Source organism: Coturnix japonica, chromosome 3 (assembly GCF_054131305.1).
Source record: "Coturnix japonica strain WE chromosome 3, WE-NBRP24, whole genome shotgun sequence".
NCBI classification, from domain to species: Eukaryota; Metazoa; Chordata; class Aves; order Galliformes; family Phasianidae; genus Coturnix; species Coturnix japonica.
The window spans coordinates 75388239-75409688 of NC_140665.1; the positions used below are offsets into that span (position 1 = coordinate 75388239).

General features: G+C 37.1%; 1 protein-coding gene across 6 annotated transcripts in view; it reads left to right on the plus strand.

Annotated features, from left to right (window-relative positions):
* PHIP (PHIP subunit of CUL4-Ring ligase complex) overlaps window positions 1-21450 on the plus strand; it is a 98143-nt gene that overhangs the window by 28877 nt on the left and 47816 nt on the right. For 5 of the 6 annotated variants that reach the window (XM_085541956.1, XM_085541958.1, XM_015859017.3 and 2 more), the window contains 6 exons: window positions 4794-4864; window positions 5671-5771; window positions 5868-5908; window positions 6920-7018; window positions 9747-9900; window positions 10730-10864. In XM_085541956.1, coding sequence (XP_085398082.1) covers window positions 4794-4864; window positions 5671-5771; window positions 5868-5908; window positions 6920-7018; window positions 9747-9900; window positions 10730-10864 — 601 coding nt within the window. The remainder of the gene's footprint in view (window positions 1-4793; window positions 4865-5670; window positions 5772-5867; window positions 5909-6919; window positions 7019-9746; window positions 9901-10729; window positions 10865-21450) is intronic. The other variant, XM_085541960.1, reaches the window with a different exon arrangement.

A 21450-nucleotide genomic window follows, 5' to 3' on the forward strand; every position in this document is an offset into this window, starting at 1 on the left:
AGAGGTGGATGTCGGTGGTATGGCAGTAGAGGCTGAACCTGTCTGCAAGTATTCCATTACATTCTGTCATGTGACAGATGACAGCTGAGGGGCAGTCTGAGATGGAAGTCATATGAAGCCAAGGTGTATCGTTAAATTCCTCCATGCAGGAAAAAATGGCACCCATTGACATTCATTGACGTTTGTTCGAATGTTTATGAAGACTGAAGAGTGGATGTGAGCTCAGTGGGGTAGTGGGTGGTGCATCTCAATGGTGACAATGGCAACATGGCAGACAAACTGTGTTCTGAACAGTCATGCACAGCTGTGACCCCACTCATTGAAGAGCATCTCAATCAGCTCATCCATGCTAAATGGTGGATTTTGAACAGGGAGCTTTGGAGCTGAAGATTAGCTTGAATGCATTGGAAACAATGGTGGCAACGTTGAAATATCAAAGTGTGTTCTAGGTGGATCAATTCAGTACACCATATGCAAATTTGTTAGGATCTGTTGAACCAACTGCTATATCACGATGCTGATAATAGTTTTCTAATTATTATTATTATTGTAGCTAAGTATGTGCTCTGTCAAGCACTGTAATTTTGCCATTCCTATCTGTTGTGGTTTCCATAGAAATAAAATAGGAGGCATTACTTTTGGAGCAGCCTACAGATGTCTTTTCAGTATGGAAAATGAGTGCATGAAATGAGTGAGACCTGTATATTTCTGAGTGTCCTGAAGAGATTGTATCATAATTAATTGTCTTCTGGCTCTTTTTGTGCTAGAGGGTATCAACTGAAACTAGCTAATGTACCCTCAGAAGGAGGTGGCTCTTAACATGCAGCTATGTTGTGGAACTCCTTGTCATAGATCATTGTATGTGTCAAAAGCTTAAATGAGGAAACTGAAAGTTATCATTGTGTACTTTTTCTGTTCTCATACACACCCAGTTTTGGCTACAGCTGGAGGTAGGATGCTATTCTTAGGTATTTGTTCTAATTTAGTATAGCTATTATGCATTTGAAGTACTTCATGCTTTTTCATGAAACCTAAAGCATATACTAAATCTGAATAAGAAATATTTGTGTCTTTTAGGACTGGAACATAGTTGTATGTTATGTAGGATACTGAAGTAGTTGCACGCTCAGAAAATTCTCCATGTCTCTCTTCTTAACTTTTTTAGTTACAGGAGGTTCTACTTAGTTTTCTAAACTATAAACTGTTCTAATTGTGATGATCATAAGTCATGTTAATGATACTCTGACACTAGGAATCCAGTGTAGTTTTTCACCAGGAGGCCGTGCTCATGGTTACTTTGCCTCAATAATAGGTAAGCACTGTTGTAGTTTTAGATGAGGCAGTTGGCCCTTTGACAGGTACCAAGCAATGGAGCAAGCTTCCTAGAGAGGCTGTGGAGTCTCTTTCTCTGGAGATATTCAAAACCCACCTGGATGCTTTCCTATGCGTCTTACTGTAGGGAACCTGTTTTAGCTGTAGTGTTGGACTAGATGTCTAACCAGGGGTCACCAGCCCCTGTAATTCTTTGTTTATTCTTCCTTACACATTTAGTTCTGGATCTCCTTCCAGAACGGTGAAAACATGGCATATTCCTTCCACATGTGTTTGGTGATGTGCTGGGGGAAAATGAGCATTAGCAGTAAAACAGCTTCAAAGGAAAGAGGAATCTTATTCCTAAGGCCCATTATAAGGGATATTGCATTCCAGTCCTGTCAGCTTTGTTTCTAAACAGAGAAGAGGTTAAGGTAGTTGTTTCTGTAGATAAAGAGGTCGATGAAAAGTTGTTCAAAGGGAAATAAATGAGAAACAAAGTGATCAACACCTTCCCCTGCATTTAGTCTCTCTTACTACTGTGGTTTAGAGTAGAAGAAACAAGAGTTGCATCCTGTTTGATGTGGTAGTGGGGAGAAGAGAAAATCAACCTTGGGTCATCAGAACTTGATGGATATTTGCTTCAAGTATGAGGTAGAGTTGTTATCAGTGCACAGATGTTAATTGCACTGCACAATATTTGCATAAGTATGTCAAGGAAGATGCTGTGGTTTCTCATTATTCTTATGCCACCTATTTGGATCGTGAGTTTCCAGTTTGAGTCTGTAGTTCCAGTAGGCAGACAGAGTGCACAGGGCAGCAGAACTGTCTCGCAGGTTTGGATAGACAAATTTACTATACTGCTTTTTGTCTGCTCTATTAAAAACAAATAAAATGAAAGCAAAAACCTTCAGCAAAATGTGCTGATGATTTTGACACCTCTCATATGAAGAAAGTTTGAGGAAACTGTGCTTGTTTAGCTTGGAGAAGGATCCAGAGAGACCTCATAGCCTTCCAGTATTTGAAAGGAGTATATAAACAGGAGGGGGAATGGCTGTTTACAAGAGTGGATAGTGGTAGGACAAGGGAGAATGGTCTTAAACTGAGGTGGGGGAGGTTTAGGTTAGGTTTTAGGAGGTTTTCCACACAGAGGGTGGTGACACACTGGAACAGGTTGCTCAAGGATGTTGTGGATGCCCCATCCCTGAAGGCATTCAAGGCCAGGCTGGATGTGGCTCTGGGTAGCCTGGTCTGGTGGCTGGTGACCCTGAACATAGCAGGGAGTTGAAACTAGATGATCATTTTGGTCCTTTTCAGCCCAGGCCATTCTATGATTCCTATTTTGGACAAGAAGACATTAGTATCTCAACTGTCTTCAAGGTGGTAGAATACTTAGAATTTGCATTTTTGTGCAGAAAGCAGCTCATGTTTAGGGATCTGGTCATATGCTACAATGCACATATACTTTGACTGTGTTCATTGGAGGTTTGTAAACCAAGACTCAAGTTGGAGGAGTTAGTTTTTGTTTGTTTTTTTTTGGAGAAATCTTGCTTAAGCTGCTGTTTGTCCAGAGTGAGGTTAGACTGCATGGCTCAGATTGTGTAACCATTCCTGCACGAGGAGGGTGCATTGACGATGAATCGTGAGCTGCTTATATGGGAGACTGTTGTCCTTGATTGAGGCAAATAGTGCAAATGATTTTTTTTGACCACTACTCTTAGTTCAGCTTGTGTTTTTATGGAAGCCTTTCATCTTGGGAGGCCCCGGTTTACCACCAGAGCTTTCCTGGACCTGTGAAGTGTTGAAAGTATCTTAGTGTCCTTCAACTGCTTGTATAATTGGAGTGAGAAGGCTTGTTAAAACATTAAAAATAACTTTAATTTTGTATATTTCCAGATGTTTTCCTTTTGTCCACCTCCCTTACTTCCCCAAGTTATTGATTCTCCAGTTTGTCATGTAGATTGCTGTGTGCTCTAGTGTGAAAGAATGCCATAATCTTGTTTCCTAATGCCTAAAATAGCACACATTAGAGAGATGTAAGCTGGAGAATTTGATTATCCAAACTAGAACATAAGTGCATACTTGCTCTGTTTTGCAGCTGTCCTAACTCCAAAGGCAGAGTCCACAAACCACAGTGGAAGAAAACAGCAGCCTATTTATCTATTTACACTTGCTCCATGTTATGTAAGCTGCATATTGAATCATCTGATAGTTCATTTTAAGCTAGTATCTCACTTAAGAAGGACTTGAACTGTTTTGTGTGATAGATTTGTCTTGTTTAATGTATCTTGCAAAGACTTCTGGCTGGGAGATGTTAGGAGTAATCTTAGCTCCTGAAGGAAGGTTCACAGAAACAACCTGTACTGAATGGGCAAGCTGGAGAAAGACTTCTTAACTGCTATTCACAGCATGTTTAATACTTTAGTTTATATATAGAAACCGTTAAGGTTTATTGCTTACTACTTACTTTGAGATTGCAACAGCTAATAGGTGGAGGAAGGTCTCTTATGCATCTGCCTTCAGCTGAAAAAGAAAAAGCCATTTTGATTCGAAAAGAGAAAATTTTAGATAAATCATGAATATGCATTCTTTTATGTTAAATAGATCTTTAGTGATGACACTTGTGGGTGTAATGCTGCTGTTCTCAAGCAAGTTTATTCTTTAAGGACTGAAGTTTGCAGATGGTATACTGTGCAAGACCACCTACTGATCTGGGGTTGCTACAGTATGTGAGCAGAACTGAAGTGACTGAAGGACCAGATTTAGTTTTGTTTTTATAAACGTGCTCTTAAAGTGCCAAGTCATTGATGCTTTAGTTCTGCTTGTACATCGGGTACTGAAATACCTAAGAGAGGAAGCACAGTGCACGAAGTAAAATTTCTTTGATGCTTCCAGGCATTATTGTAACATTCTGTGGGGGCTGTCTGGAACTAGCGCTTGCTGCAAATATTATATGCTTTCTGAAGAAACTCTTACCTTCTAGCACTGTAAAAAAAACATCAAATTTATTTACATTTTTTTTTTTGTGTGTGTATTTTCCTACATAGAGTGCTGGGCTTTGTTTCTTTCTTTTACTAAAAGCAGCCACATTCAGCAGGAGAAAGCCAGAGCTCTGATACACTCAGTGTATTAAAACTGAATGTTGGGTAACTGGTTCTGTGTCTTCCACTTTACAGGTGACTTAAATGTTTTCTTTGTCAATATTTGAGGGGAGAAAGACGTGGGATTTAAGATGTGGCACAGTTCTGAGTGATACATATAATTTCTTGGTCCATGTGTGTGCCTTAGTTTCCCAAAGATCAGATCATGAAACATAGTCGCAGCAAATGGTTTATAGATGGGCAGCCATCTGTTCCGTCATATTTAATTTTGTCTCTCTGTGCTTTATTTCTAAGATTCTGGCTGGTTATTTTTTGTTTTGTTTTGTTTTGTTTCTTCTGAAGCCATATTAGGAAATTATTTAACTGTTTCTTTTATTGTAGTCCAAGACCAACAAAGTTTACGGAACGCCCTCGGCCTGGAGTCCAAATGATCTGCTCTTCTTTTAGCGCTGGTAAAAGACTATAATTTATTGATTTATTTAGTCTTTGTCTTGCTTTAAGAAGCCACTTGGAGAATAAAGTAGTCTAATGCAGTTACTGTAGCATATTTCTTGTTAATAAGATGAAATTGAGTTAAAATGGTTACTGAAAGAAATGCTAGATATTAATAATGTTAAGAATCTGTTCATTAACTTTTGGTGATTGGGAAGTTGCTGAGCGTAGCAGTTGAGCATAACATGTTGAAGGGAAGTTTCTTGACCACAGTTCTTTAAAAGGTGGTAAAACCTTTTTCCTCAGAGCAATTCTGAAAGTCAACTTTATCTGAAGTGGAATTTATAGGGGTTTTATTAAGAAGATGCTGATTAACAGATTATTACGCTCTGAATGTTGTTGACTCCTGGAGCTGGCAATTGATGAAGAATGCAGTGTAAACAGTGAGATAAAATAGTAAAATGGCAGAGAAGTATTTTCAGAATTACTGAAGCTCTTCTTCCATTCTATTCACTTAAAGATTCAGGCCAATAAGAGCTAAGTTGCAAACAAATCACTGTAGTTAGCCAGTCTTTTGAGTATGTCTCTAGATGCCTGTTTAACGTGACAACACATGTGAGGTAATTCAACACAAGTAAAACTTTTGCATTTCTAAACTTTTTGCTTTTACTGAAGGGTCAGCTATAGACAAAACTGAAATGAGACGCAGCTGTACATTTAAGAGAATAAATACAAATATTTGATCTTAGGCACATCTGAAAATTCTGTAATATCATTAGCTTGCCCGTTTTTGTTATTATAACTTACCTGTGTTTTCTTTCCTCAGGTGGAATGTTTCTGGCTACTGGGAGTACAGATCACATCATTAGGGTTTATTTCTTTGGATCAGGTCAGCCAGAGAAGATATCAGAGTTGGAGTTTCATACTGTAAATACTTTATTAAAATTACATATGTATTTGATTTAAATAATTATTTTTGTTTAGTTTGGAATCACTTTTGATAATTATTTTTTTTTTGTATAGGACAAAGTTGACAGCATTCAGTTTTCTAATAGTAGTAGCAGGTAAGCAAAACATTTATTTGTTCACAGCTAGTCTTTTGACTTGGAAATATGTGAATAACAGCTTCTTGATGTAGTTAGAGAAAATTGATTTTACTGTAAGAACCTCAACACAGAAAGTATCTGTAATTTGTTTTAAATAATACTTTTCAGCTTTATGCCAGTCTTTGTTGTAATGAATAGTGCAAATTAAGTAATATAGAAACACTTTTTAAAAAATGAATAAGTGTGAATAATCTCAGTTATGTGATTGTTGGATTATAGTAAAACTATTGAACAAAATCAGACAAGGTTTTGTTTAGCTGCCCTTTTTAAATGCTTCACTGAAGTTCTGAATTTCGTATGTGAAGAATGCTGAAGAAAATACCTCATTTAATTTTGAATTTCTGATATTTCATTCAAATGATACTGTAAAATAAACTTTTATTGCAAAGCAAGCAGTTGCAAAGCAAGCTGCATTGTGTTCCTCTGCCTACCTCTTTCTCTTCCTTCTGACCCCCAATAAAGGGGAAGAAAAAGGTGGGGAAGAAGCTCAAGCTTGTTTGCAGCTGTTCAGAGCCAGTTCATCAGATAAGTATTGTAACAGATTTTGTGTGTTTTAAATAGAGACTCTAGTTCAGCTTGCAGCTCTCCTTATACTTAGTTTTTTCACCTCATGAATTACTTCTGTAGCTTTACATGCAATGATAGGTGACTTACAGTGTTACAGTGCTCACTGGGCTTTTAAGTCCCAATTCCATAGCAGTGTGGTAGCTATGCAAGGTGCACAATGGATCCAAGTGCTATTAGTTTGTAAGGGGCTCATATTAGGGAAGCAAATTCCACTTTTTACAGGCCTTTAAATTTTTACTGGTCTGTGAAGTTTGTTTTCACCTCAGTCTGGTAGTACAGCATCTTGGAATGTTTGGACTCCTTATGCTTCAGCTTACTTTATTGAGTTCAGTGTTCTCCAGCTTCCACTTGGTTTTGTGCAAGGGTCTTTAATATCTAATTTACTTTTTCCCCTTTTCTTAGATTTGTGAGTGGAAGCCGTGATGGAACAGCACGAATCTGGCAATTCAAGCGAAGGGAATGGAAAAGCATTTTGTTAGATATGGCTACTCGCCCATCAGGGTAAGTATTATGAAATGCTCTGTTATCCCATAGATATCTCAAGTCCATTGATTTTGTTTGCTGGCATATTTAAAAAAAAAAAAAAAGCCACCTTTAATGATTATGGATTAAGTGTACAATATGCTTGTATAGCTCTCAAAGTCCAATGAAAACAATGAAAACAAATATTTAACTACATATTTAATTAGTTTGTCCAGATAATAGCTCTGTTAGTACTTCGGTTAGATTAAGAGAGTAGAAGATACACAATACACACTGGAGGCTAAACTTAGCTTTTTACGTAGGCTTCTGGACCAAGAAAACCAGGTCAGATCTCTTACTGAGATTTCTTGTATTTTAGTGGTGTTTAAGTTATTGTGGAATCTGTATGCTCAGAAAAGGGATTTTGAGTTCTTTCATACCATGTGCCAAGGCAAATAAGTCACCTGCCATGTTACAAGTTCCCACTTAGCTATAATAATCTTAGAATTTACAAGGCTTTGTAGGTATGGAAAGTTTCCGTCTAGTAAACAAAGTGATTAAAAAGACTTGAAAATGGAGACTTTGTAGAAGATACTATTTCTGCACAGAGGAAATGTTTTCCAACATTAAATTATGAAAAGATTTACAGCTATTTAATGGGTAAACTTTCTCCATTAATTGATCATATTGAGCAGTTTAAAGGAGGTTATTTAATAATCAAATATATATATATATATATATATAGATAGATAGATAGATAGATAGATATTCAAAAGTAATCCTATGAAAAGAATCACAAAATCACAGAATTATCAAGGTTGGAAAAGACCTAGAAGATCATCTAGTCCAACCATTCCCAATACTTCCCAGCTAAATCATATTCATCAACACCACATCCAAGCGTTTCTTGAACACTCCCATGGTCGGTGACTCCTCCACCTCCCTGGGCAGTGCATTCCAATGCCTGACTACTCTTTCCAAAAAGTAATACTTCCTAATGTCCAGCCTGAATCTCCCCTGACACAGCTTAAAACCATTCCCTCAACTTCTATCACTGATTACACGAGAGAAGAGGCCAACCCCCAACTCACTACAACCCCCCTTCAGGGGGGTTTCAAAGACATTTGAAAGACAGAGAGGGGTGGAAGAGATAGCTAAGTGAGCTCCTGTGATTTACTTACAAGTTTGGATCAGAAGGTATCTTGTTACGGGTAGGCACAATAAAATATGAGTATAAAACTTTTGGATGAAAGTCTGCTGTACATTACCACTCCAAAACCAAAGTCTGAGTTATTTTTCCTTCAAAATGTAGCCCATAATAATTATTGGTTTTAACTGATCCTAGAAAAAATAGCAATGGATTCTTTCTTCATTATGGTCAAACTGCAGAACTTCTTAGAGAAACTGAACTGTTTGTTTCAGCCATGTAGTTGAATTCTTATTTGTCTCTTTTGATTAGGGGAGTAAAGTGCAATTCTGCATGTGATCTTTTTTTTGCATAAGCATAATTTTATCAAAGATAATGAAATTGGTGCACTGGAAGAAAAGAAAGAATTCAGTCTATAAAAAGACTCCTGCGTTCTGCATTGTATCTATAAAGGAATCTCACTGTAGTGGCATGTTGTACTTTTGAACTGTACGATATATATAATTAGGTAATGTACTGTATTTCAACGTAGGCAGTTCTGAAAGTAATGCCTACTATTTATTTCCATGGCAACTACAGCTGATACAAAGAACACAATAACACTGTTTGATAGAGCAAATTCTCAGCACTCATTTCAACATAGTCACTGCTATTAGCTGTGCATTTTTGCCAGCGATGAATAAGAGCCTGCATGCTGTGCTTTTCAAAATCTACACCAGTGGAGGTGACCTGCTGTCTCCACTGCTGAAACACACCAGTGCTCACTTTCACTGTTTGATCACCATCGGCGTTCAACAAGTGTCAGTGGGTACAATTGTTTCTGCATGGAGGAAGTCAGTTGCACACTTCATGTGCACTTCCATATCATGTGCTGTGCTGTCAGCCTGCCCATCAGCTGCCATCTGTCACACAGCAAAAAAAATAAGGAACAGAATATTGGTAGGAAGGCTCAATATGCAATAGCAATAACATCTGCCCCTCGTGTCATGGGCCACTTAATAAAATAGGAAGCATTACTTTCAGAATGGAGAATTCTATATTTTTGTCCATTTCATTGGTGATATTTGGGGGCATTCTAATGGATTGCATTACATGTGGCTAGTGTTCCTTTTTTACAAGGATAAAAGTAAAATGCATGCAATATTAAATGCATCTTGTTGATAGTAAAGTGTTCTAAGCGTGGTGATGCTGTACTCTACATTTCCTGAGAATTTTAATTCATTTAAAAGTATGAGAATACTTCTTTCTGTGTTTATAAGTACTTAACACAGGTATTCTCCAGGATAAGTTACTGTTCACTAATTGACTAGTTTGGATTTTTGTTTTTTAGTTAACTTAACAACTGCTATGGATTTCAACTGCAGTTTGGTATATGTAACGTAGTCTTTAAAAAGTTGAGAGGACTCAGTAGTCACTGTTTAAGGATTGATAGATCTTTTCTGATCATGTGTGTTGAAAAACAAGCAACATCTCTCATACCTCCATGTCCCACATTAGAAGAACTAATACTGATATTCTCAATAATAAAGTAAAATTCAGGTGTGTTATCACTGGTAATGGACATAATGTTTTTTAGCAGACTAGAATTGCTTTGAAGCTCTTCTTTTTCCTTTGTTTTAGACAAACTCTACAAGGCGTAGAAGATAAAATCACAAAGCTGAAAGTGACCATGGTGGCATGGGACCGCCATGACAATTCTGTTATAACTGCTGTCAATAACATGACACTGAAAGTTTGGAATTCTTTCACTGGCCAACTCATTCACATTCTCATGGTAAGGTGCTCTACCTTGATTTAACGATCTGAATTGCAGAATTCATGTGTATGTCATCAAAATTCTTTCTTAGGCATTTTTCTCTGCAGCTTTAGCAAATGTATTTCGATGATTCAAATATAATTAAGGTATTTCAGCTGCTCTGTAGAAAATGAAGCTTAAAAGCTGCAGACTGTCATTATTGTTGAGATGTCTGAAACTAATTTTTGACTTTTTTCTTAAAATGCTCTCTTGGTAAGGAGAGAAGGAAACAGTTGTTTCTTTGTCCTTTTATTTAGTTTGGCAGATGTTTGAAATACAGTTAATAGAGTTATCCTCATTAAGCACAGATACTTGTTTCTGCAATCTCAACATTCCATGAATACAAAAAAGCAGTCTTCTAGGGAAAATAAAGTTTTAACTCTGGAGGTGTAGTTATCTGACTGTAGTGTTGCAGTTGATTCTTGAATGGTTCTAAATTCAACTTGTTTGGGTATGGTATTAATTAGAAATTTAAGTCTACAAATCATTAAGATAAAAAATACCACATTTGAACTCTGATCTTTTAAAATCATGATGAAAGTTGTGGGACAAGTTTGTTCTGAAGCTGTCAGACTTGACATACTTACTAAAAAGCTAAAATTGCAACTGGATAGAGAACAGGACGTAGATTAAAATTAAAAAACAAAACAAAAAAAATCAACAACCCAAAACCATGAAATAAGTGCAGTCAGAGTAATGATTGCATGCCAATTACTTTCATAGATTAATAATGTAGTTTTTTGCGTTACCATATTGAATGGCATTTGAGATAATCCGCTTGTTCATCTTGCTGTGCCTTTAATTTCAGGGCCATGAAGATGAAGTGTTTGTACTTGAACCTCATCCATTTGATCCAAGAGTTCTCTTCTCTGCTGGACATGACGGAAATGTCATAGTTTGGGATTTGGCAAGAGGAGTCAAAATCCGGTCTTACTTCAACATGGTAATTACTATGCTTTATGCAGATATGCCAAGGCAGCCTTTCTAAACTTTTTGCTTTTAATACGTTTTTTATGTAGGCCATCTTGAAGCATGCGTTTGTAACATACAGGCCAAGGTCCTGCATATAGAAAAGTTGAGAGAAATTTCTGATCGGTTTAGTGGGACAAATACTGAATTTGTAAAATGTGAAAAGTCTTTTGGCTGTATTCCATAGTGTCATGGAATGACACTATGAGCTTCATCCACGTGAAATTGGAATGCTAGTTTACGTTGTCAGAGATCACGCATATGAGACAGGGTGACAGAGGCCCTCCTGTAGTATTCTGTTTCCTGCCTGAGAAACCAAGATAAAAACACATTTATTTTTTTGTGTTACTAATTCTTAATCTGGCTAAAACTCTTCAGGAGTCACCTGATCTCATAAAACATTGTATGCTGTCTCAGCTGTGACTGAATACTATCAGCCTTTCTGTGTAGAGCTCCTCAACATACAGGTTTCAGTTATGGTCTGTTCTGCATTATACTAGTTCTGGAAGGTGAGATGTAACAGGTACTTCTTTCTGCTTCTTGATATTAAGTAGGTCTTTATGCATCTTGTTCTTCAAAAAGGTATTGTGTTACACATTTCAGACCTTGCCTACTACTTGAAAAAATGTGCAGAATTGTTGTTGTAGAGTGCTGTAGAATAAACTTCATCCAGCTTTCAGCTATAGTAGAATGATGGTCTTAGAAGTCACCATAAAGATCAACTGAAGAAGAGATCTGGCATAGATATACTGGTTAAAAAAACAACAACAACCAACCAAGCAAACAAAAAAAAAAACAACCAACCAAACATCAGACATTTAGAAGTTGGACTCGAGCTTGGAGGGTCACTCTGAAACCAGAGAAATTTTTGATGTGTTCAGTACAGGACAGTTCATAAAGAAGAAATACTACTGAAATTTGTGGTAGAACCTAGACTCCTACAGCAACAACTTAAGTTTTGTATTGTTCTTTTCGCATTGATCTCTGTAACTGAATTTAAGAAGAAACCCGGTCACTCAGCTTGGAGCTACAAGTACAGATCTTTGTTCCTCGCTGCTGTTCAGTGTTACCAGTTAAGTTGCATGTCCTCACTGCATTGTTAGGATACCTTTCCACTACTACTTATAGCAGATGGATGATGGTTCTCATGGAGTTCTAAGTTTAGAGCAGGCTGAGTTCGTTTGCTGTGTGCAAGACAAGTCCATTCAGGAGCTGCCAGAATCTAAATTATAGATGCCTAAGACTTTGGGCAGCCCTCTGAAAAGAACTGATATGTGTGAATCAAGGGGGAGTAGAGGCACAAACACCAAAAAAGATTGAAAATCTTTAGAGTTGTAAAGAAATGTTTAGATAATCAGAATCTCACAGCCACTAATAATACAAGCTTTGTGTTGGAAATAAATGTGGGAATATCTGCCTGTTGTATGAGGCGAGGGAAATTGTAAATCTGGAAATCAGTTTGACTCAAAGATGTGTGAGGCAGGTATCTAGGAGAGAAGTATCTCTACATATTTCACCTGTGTTCTCTATCTGATACTCAAAGAGACGAGAGTGGTAGTTGGAGGGCTTTTTTAGGTTACAGGGGAAAGGTGTTCCTAGAGTGTGAAATTGGATTGCATAGTTACTGTTACAGAGTGCAACTGTTAAGTGCTTTGGTTTACTAAGGGGCTGCACAAATGAGCAGAGCTGCCAGTCTTTTCCCAGTTTCCTAACCAGAGTGTCAACTGGGAACATCATTATATTAACCACTATTAAATTATTCTGCTAACTGCTGCAACATTCATGGGCTTTGTCATCTCATACTTCTGGAAAAGGGAAGGGGATGGAAAAGCTTTTACAGATGGGATTATCTTGAATCTGTGGGGAATATAGTTTGAAAGAACCAAACCTGGAAGTTGAATTACATGAGGTATCTACTTTGCCATTCAAGAACCTCACACCACTGCCTTGCAAAATGGTCTGTAGTAATGTGACTAATACTGACTGTTTCATAGCAAAAGTTCCTGTAAAAATTGCAGACCTTGGGGACATTTGTTGAATTAGAAAAATCTTAGGTGATTATTAATGATAATTAATCCAGTCAGGTATTCCCTTCCTAGATGGAATGCTTGTTATATCTAAAATGTGTTAAATCTCTGAAGTGGCACTGGGTAGTTTTTAAGCTCTCCCCAGTCTGAATTCTTTCATTCTCAGCATCAAAAATCTAAACTTGAGTGGTGTCAGTCACTTTGAAACATAATTCCTTTTATCCAGTTAATGAATTTGAAACTGCAAATCTCTAGCAGCCAGATTCTGTGTTGAACTTATATTTTAGTGCAAAAACTTTTATTCCTCTATTTGTTGTAGACAGATGTCATGTGGGGACCGAGTGTCATGCAGAATATTCTCCTTGACTTTGGCTTTTATTAACTTTGAATTTGTTATTAAATTAGTTAGCACAATCTCAACTGAATCTGAAACACCCTTGGTTTCTGCCACATTCTGGTCTTTATAAGTAATAGTAGAACTTGATCCCGTAAGTGTCTGCACATACGGGCTTACACTCAGTAAGTATGTATATGATTTATATATTCCGTGTTTTCATTTGTACTCTCCACTGTGGTGATAGATTTTGTATAGGTCTTGAGTGCACAGCTTGATGTGTTTGTGATCATACACTACTGGCTTAGCTTAAAGACTTTGGTCAGCTAGACTCAAGAGATTTATTCCCTACCCCAAATAGTGAAATTTGCCGTAGGAATATCAAAATTGAGGTATCTAAAGTTTTTTTAAACAATTTTGAGATTCAGCAAATACAGCCTTTTATTGTTGTTTGTAGCCTGTGTAATGCATTTGCCATTCTTGATTTAATACAGCTGCTATTGTAAAATGTGTTCTTTGTGTATTTTTGTCATTCCTTCTTTCAAGGAATCAACTGAATTTGTGGTTTTGATGTTGGAATATTAGGGTAATTTCACAGGTTGTAAATTCCTTGTATAGTTGAGCACTTAGAAGACTTGTAAAGAAACCAGGGTAATAAACCTTAAGTGGTTGCTACTGCTTAGTTTTAGAGCTTGTATGTTTTGAGAAAACAGTGTTTTTTGCTACAGAAGCACAGCATAAACTTAGTAAATGTTGAAACTGTGGCTCCTTACCCAGGGCCTAGGTTCACTGAATCACTTGACAGTCTTGGCACCTGAGCTTTTGGGGAGTATGGTTGCTAATGTCCAAAGTGGAATGCAGTCACCAAGCCTATTCTCAATGTGCTGAACAGGGTGTTAGATTTCAACATCTTAGTGGGCACAGGAAAAAAGAATGCTGAATGGTAAGCTGTCAGGTAAGAGCTACTTGGCAGTAGAGGGCATAGAGATGCATTTGAATTGTCACTTCTTATTCCAGTCTGCAGTGTGGCGTTTGAGTGCCTTGTGTGGTAAGGCAGATTCTCACAAGCAGGGAGGAAGACACAGGGATGGCTAGCAGTTGCACTCAGCTATTTATTACTGCCTGTAAGTTAAGTACTCAGCTGGGAAACAGAAGACTTAATTTCTGTTTTCTGCTCAGAATGCAAGGTGTTCAATTCAACACCTGTTACTTACCTAGGAGCCTGTCTCATCTGTGAATTTCTAGACTGGACTTTTCCACAACTTAGTCCTGAAGTGCTGCTACAGAGAGGTGTGAATGTTGAATCTGAGGCGTGTTGGTTTGGGTATGTCCATTGTATGTAAGCTGAAGCTTTTGGCTCCAGGCTTTGTAGAAGCTTGAATTTGTAAGATTAGTGCTCTTAGTTAGGCCATTTAAAACATAAAATAATAACAAAATGTGTTCATCACTCAGTAGTTACAGTGCCCATTTTCTTTCAGATATTGTCACTGAGTTACTTTTATTAGACTTTTTTATTAGACAGTTTTGCTTTATTAGTATTTGGTTCTAATATTTTCACTTGAATGGTGTATGCTGCAACTTGGCCTAATACCTAAAATTCTCACAGGCCTTAACAAAAGTTTCTCAGTTCTAAGAATGTTTGATGGGGAGAGAAAACTACAGGGTCTTGGGAGTCTTCTCAAGGAGAAAATGAGGTACTCGATTGGTTTATTTTTTTGGTGTTGTAATCACATACAAAGTGTTTGCTGAGTCTGAATCCAGATATCTTTATGGTATTAGAGTCTTGCCTGTGATTTTTCTTTCATTTCTGTGACTTCCCTTCTGCAGTACCCCTCAGGACTGAGGTCTGCCAGCTCAGACTGCTTGCAGTGAGAGTTCCTTCTGTCTGGAGCTTTAGTGAGTAGGTTTCTCCTGCAGTAAAGCAAATGCCACTTGTGCCACGAATGGGCTGCCCAGGAGAAGTATATTTAAAGAAAAAAAAATCTTTCCTAAACAATTTCAGGATATGCACTGAAAGGCCTTTCGCTCTGTTGTGTGGGGTTAGTTTTTGTTTTTGGCTAAGAATTTGGTTTGCAGCAGAGCCTGACAGTTGCAAGAACCTATGGTGTCTGCCATTACATGCAAGTATGGAGCTGAGAATACAGTATCTGTAGTACAGTAAAAAGAATGAACGACTAGGGATGGGTAGGTTTTTCAATCTTAGCTGACTGTAGAACATTTATTTTTGCAGTTATCTTCAAATGTAATTGCTTGAATCAGATACTCGATTAAATATTGTAAGTAGGCTTTACAATTATTGAAAGCTTTTATATTGGTTAACAGAGTCTTTCTGACTAACCTTTATGTTTAAAATAAGAAAAACTGCTTTGCGTAAAGTAGAAATTAATAAGCTGACAAGTAGGAGTACGAATTCCTCTGTTTTCATGATACATTACGTTTCCTGATACATTATGTTTACGTTTTCCTGATACATTAAAAAATGACAACAATAACAACAACCACGAAAAACACCAAAAAAACATTAAGCAAGACAAACCAACTAGAATATCTTACGCGATGAAACATTGTTCTTCTGTCTTCCTGGACTGACTCTTTGCAAGCTGAATCTTGGAGAAGTGAGGCTTTGTACAACCACTAGTCAGCTTTTTTACATCTCATGTTACCCACGTGCCTCGGAAGCTCCTATATACTTGAACTTGTTATTTTCAGACATTTGCTTGTAATCAGGAAGTTCTAATGCTTGTGAAGACTTTGTTTGGACCAATTCCTGTTTCTACCTTAGCTTTAAGACCCTCTCTGAGCACTGTTGTGTATTACAGTGCTTTTGGGGACACGTTCTGGATAAATGGTATTTCTGGAAACAACTTTGAATTGAGTTCAAAGGTGGCCTTCGTATTCATAGAATCATGAAATCTGAAGAATGCTTTGAAATACTGATATTGAAAGAATGTTTTTACAGTCTTGTATTAAATTGACAAATCTGAATACTTCAAAATCTTCCTGCCTTTGTGCCTTTCTCCAACTTGTTGAAAGGCTGAGCTACCTTAGCCTCTGACACTTAAAGGTCACACTGTGTATCTTCAGCTGTTGCAGGTTTGCCGATTCCAAAGAATTACATGAGTGTACTTCAGAAATGCACCACAACTCTGTAAACTAGTGATTTGAAGCAACTTTGATTCTTTTTGGAGGAAGATAAAGAAATCCTCATGAAACGTCTTCTCCCTCTCCTGTATCCTCAGCCTCAGTTACAGTGCAAAAGAGAAACTTCAATCTCTCCATGGAACGTAATTGTTCTCTGTGACTGTACGTTGCTTCCCCTGGAAACCAGGTTGATATTTGAAGAATAATGGATGATTTCTTACAGTGCCCTCACTGATACTGCTTGAGTGGGTGTTAGTCATCCTTACACCCCTGTCCTGCTTTATGGAAACCAGCAGGGAAAGCCTTTAGAGTTGCAAAGCCCTGGGGAAGTGCTGACCTCCCTGTTGCATCAATGTTGGACAAAGTGCAGTGTATGCTATAACAGTTCTTTGCTGCCTCTGAAAAATTCCAGTCCAAAGCATAATACAGGCTTTTTCATTGAGACCTACAATGCCAGCGTTATCTTTGATAACTGTAGTTGCTGTAAGGTAGTGAGGCATTCCTCAGAACACATGTAAACCTGTGTTTGTGAGGCTGGAGGAAAGAACTGTCATTTTCAGCTTGTGCTTATTTTCATTTAATTCTTTGTACCAACATCCTAGTTTTCTTTCATTCCAGGTACTTTGCTGTGGGAAAACCACAGTGAGCACTATCAAACTTTCATCCAAAATATTACTTCATGTAAATCGTAATTGTATCTAGAACTAGGAATTCTTGTTGCTTGCGTGTGTTCAGCATGTTACTAGTTAGCAACAGATGATGAAACTTAAACCTTAAATATGAACTTATTTAAGAACGAAACAAGGACGTAGACTTTCATGTTCATTTTGCAAAGTGTTAAATGGTTTGTTCAAAGATTTGACTAATGTGGAGTGTGTAGTTTCTTCCGTCTGTATTGAAAGCAATGTGTTAAAATGAGTACAGTGTTGAGCTGAATTGAAAAGCATCCATTTGCTAACAAGTTTAAGCTTTTTGCAGTTGCAGTTTTCATGTTAGTAATATGTGATTTTCATCCTATCTGTCTGAAATTGTCAGCCCAGAAGCAAATTACTTGATGTTTCAGACAGAAGTTCAAATTTATCTGCCTAAATATAACACTTTTATTTTCTTCATGTTCTCTTTTTATAAAAAAAAAAAAAAAAAAAAAAAAAAGGTAACTGGGGATGAAACTTTCATCCTTGGAGTTCAGAAATGAAAGGACATCCTACTGGAACCTGAGATAAATATTTATAGACCCTTTGAGCAGTATGCAGCATTTTGACTTTGTATTATGTTGCTGCATCAAAACTTAAATATGATTTAATATCTTACTGAGTACATTGGTGGGAAAAACAGCAGCTGTGAAGCAACCTGTGCTTATCTTGTATCTTCTGTTTGGCTGGGATTAGGAAGGTATTGCAGAAGTTGGTGAACACCCTTCTGGGCCGGGAGGGTGGGTGGAACCAAAAGCCTGAAGGATTATTTTGTACTAGTATAAAAACATGAATGAAACTTTGAACTTTATAACTATTGAGTTCTTTGGGTTATGACTTCTTTTGTAAAGCATTGAGTGTCGTACACTGTCTTAGCAAGTTGACCAGAAGCTTGGACTGGCTTGTCTAGTTGAAATCTCATTTTCAATGTAATGCCATACTCAACATCATTTTTTTTTTTTTTTTAAACAAAGAAAAATTGTTACTTTCAATGTAATTATCAATTAATTTTTTTTAATGCTTTTGCATTCATACCACGTACATGAAGCTAAGAGGTCATAGAAATAGAAGTCTAGATGCTGCATTGGTTATATTTGGGTGTTGCTGAAGTAATAGCTATGAAGAAAAATGCTGTGCTTCAGTGGAGGATCTGTGTCTACAATTCAGAAGATGAGAATCTAGCATCTGCTTTTTATACTTAGAGAATCAGATCTTTATTAAGTTTTATTAAGAGCAGTGCAGAACTTTACAATAGTAAAATTTGCTTCTGGATATTCACAAACTTACTTGTAGGTCCTTTGGTTTTCTGACCAGTCTTGAAGTTTAGATCAAACTCTATGAATAAAATGTACTGCTCTTTAGTCCTTAGTTTCCTTTCTAAGGTTGCTTCTTTCTTGAGAAGCCTTGGGCTGAAGATACTAAAACTCAGCTTTTTGTGTTTTGAAGGCGATCTCTGAAATTGCTTTATTTCATTTGATTACCTTTAAAAACACTTGGGCAAGTAGAATCAGCAAGCAGATGTTACTTTGTACTTTGTAAAGCCACTCTCTCCTGGTAATGTGAAGAATATAATAGTATAGCTCTTAATGTGCTGCTGCAATATCAGATGATATCATAATGAAACAAGTTATTCTTCTAGAAATGCAGACACAAAATTAGCAAATGTGGTTATAGTATTAAAGCAGTAATTGTATTTAATTGTTATATAATGCAACTATCAGATAGTTGTATTACATGCTTGTCTTTGAAATTGCAAATGTGTACTGTCACTCACTTGGTGAGACAGCTTGAAGCAGGTGGATACATTCTTAATGGGTTTGCTTTACGTTCACTATATGAAGTTACTGTTGTGAATAAATTCCTTTTTACAGCTAGGAATTAGTTGATATGTGTAAGCCTGTTAATGCAAATAAATGCTTTACATTTTAGATACAAAAATTCAAAATCATATGGACATTGAGAAATAAGGATAAGATTTCTGAAGCTAACGTCGGAGGTTTTGTTTCCATATCTACAGCTAGCTGATATGTACTTAATGTAAACTTGTCTGGTTCTATTCCTGATTCATTGCATTTCTTTCCAAGTATAAGATCTGTAAGATAGGTGGTAGGCGTATTGCAAGGCCCTTTTTTCCAAGCTTTTACATTTTCCAACCTTGCAACATATACTGTATCTTCTGGAAGATTTTAATAGAAGCTCTCACTTAGCTTTGGTGTCTGGATGTATTGTGAATCTATGTGAAGCTGTGAACAGTGACTTAAAAGAGTCATACGCAAAACTTGACCAAGTTCAAGCATCCCATAAGAGCGTCACTGTTTTACACAGCGGAAACTATTGAGGGTGTAATTCAAACCCTCCTTAGAGTTACTGGATAGCCTGCCACACTACTGGATTGGGGGATATTTTTCCCTCTCTCTGGTCACTGTGTCTTTTTTCTTACACATCTTAGTTTTTATATTAAAAAAGTGAGGGAAAATTGGGAACTGCCGTGGAGGTGATGGTAGTAATATGTTTCATAAAGGAGCTGTTGTCCAGTTTATGTCAATTTTACCAAACTCCCTGTCCTCATCCCCCAATAATGATTTAAGTATTTAATTACAACTTAATCCTTACTTTTTGTAGAATTTACTGTGTCAGTGTGAAAACAGCATCAACTGATTGAGGTCAAAGGGGTTTCTTCCTGCAAGCTGTCAATCAAGCAGAGACTACCAAGTTGTGATTCTGATTTTATTTTATTTACTTATTAATTTATTGCATGCTCCTCCTTCAGAGAGCTGGTTGTTGGCTCTGTCCTTTGTTTTTGAATGAATACTTCATTACAGGCAATGACTATGCTGTGCCTCCTTATGTCTGTTCAGCAGTGTTTTTCCTACCTTTTCTTCTGAGGCCTACTCATTAATTTGAAAACTAAGTGAACAATTTAATCTTCTGAAAGAAAGTGTATTCTCTCACTGATCTGTACAATGTGTTTTCTTATGTTCTCATGCTGCTTTTATTTTCAGTGCAACCTGACAAACTTTGAGGCCCCAATAGCATTATTGCCATCCTTGGAAATGTTTAAGAGTCGTTTGGATGTGGTGCTTAGGGATATGATTTAGTGGAGGGTTTTAGAGTTAGGGTCCTGCTTAGGCTGCGGTTGGACTTGATGATCTTCAAGGTCTTTTCCAACCTGGCTAATTCTATGATTCTATGATCATATCAGTTACAACACTGTTTCCTTTTCATTAATCAGTAAGCCTAAATTGCCTACCTAGATCTTGTTGGCAGCTTCCCAATTCATTTTAGCTTAAATGGCATGCCAGAAAGTTGGAGTCCCTCTCAGAAGTGTAGTATGGAAAATCAGATTCCATTCAGGACAGCTCAACAAAGTGCTCTCTGCATCGATTGGTTCTGCAAGCCACTTGCCCATATGGACAACCTGTTGTAACCTCCAGCATTAGTGGAGATTTGAAGACCATTGCCTTATGTTGTGGCCTTCATAATGTCTGAAGAAAATTCCCATTTTTATGGAATAACGTAGACTGCGTAGTTTAGGACCTCATCTGAAACACGGAATGACTAAAAATAAGATTTTAAATGTACAACTTTTGAATCAGTCCATTGTAGTCTTACTGAAATGTTTCTGAAATTTTTTGAAAGGTTTCACCTTTGAGTAGTATTTAAAGACATATAAAGGGTCCGGAAGAGCAAAGCCTTCATTATCGTCTCTTAATTAAATAAAGAAAAAGCACAGTACTGAGTTTGCAGAGTATTTAGTAACAAATAATACATTGTAAATACTTATTGGAGATTTATATAAGTTCAGGCACCCATGGGTGATCTGTAGGGTATTTTAATGGACTTGGTAGGAAGTCTGTTGATACTTTTTAGCTTATCAGTTGTCAGAGATTGCTCCTTAGAGCAAAAGAGAACCTATATATGCAGGGGAGACTTCCCAATAGCTGGAAATTGACTTGATTCTAGCAGTTATAATACAGTGTCAACACTTACAAAAGAGTCTGTTTGCTTTAATAACAGTTAATTATCTTTGCATTTTATTGGTATTTTTAGAAGGTTGCTCTAGCATATTGTTGTGACTAGAAGAATCTAAATTTTAGTTCTTAAATTTGAGTGTTGCTTGTGATTGGTTTTCATTTGTACCCATGCTTTTTAGCAGGCTTGTTGTCTTCCTGCTAAAGGATTCTGAATATGTGCTCTCTTTCCTTAGTGCCTGTGCTAGGAGTCTGAGCTCTGAGGTTTTCCATTCTCACGATAAGTGAAAACGTGTCTCTGTAGCTGTTGCAGTTTGAATTTGCTTCCCTTGAATATAGGAAGCAAAAATTATTTGTGTTCTTTTAGAGGAGTTCTTTTGTCTCAGTGCCTACTT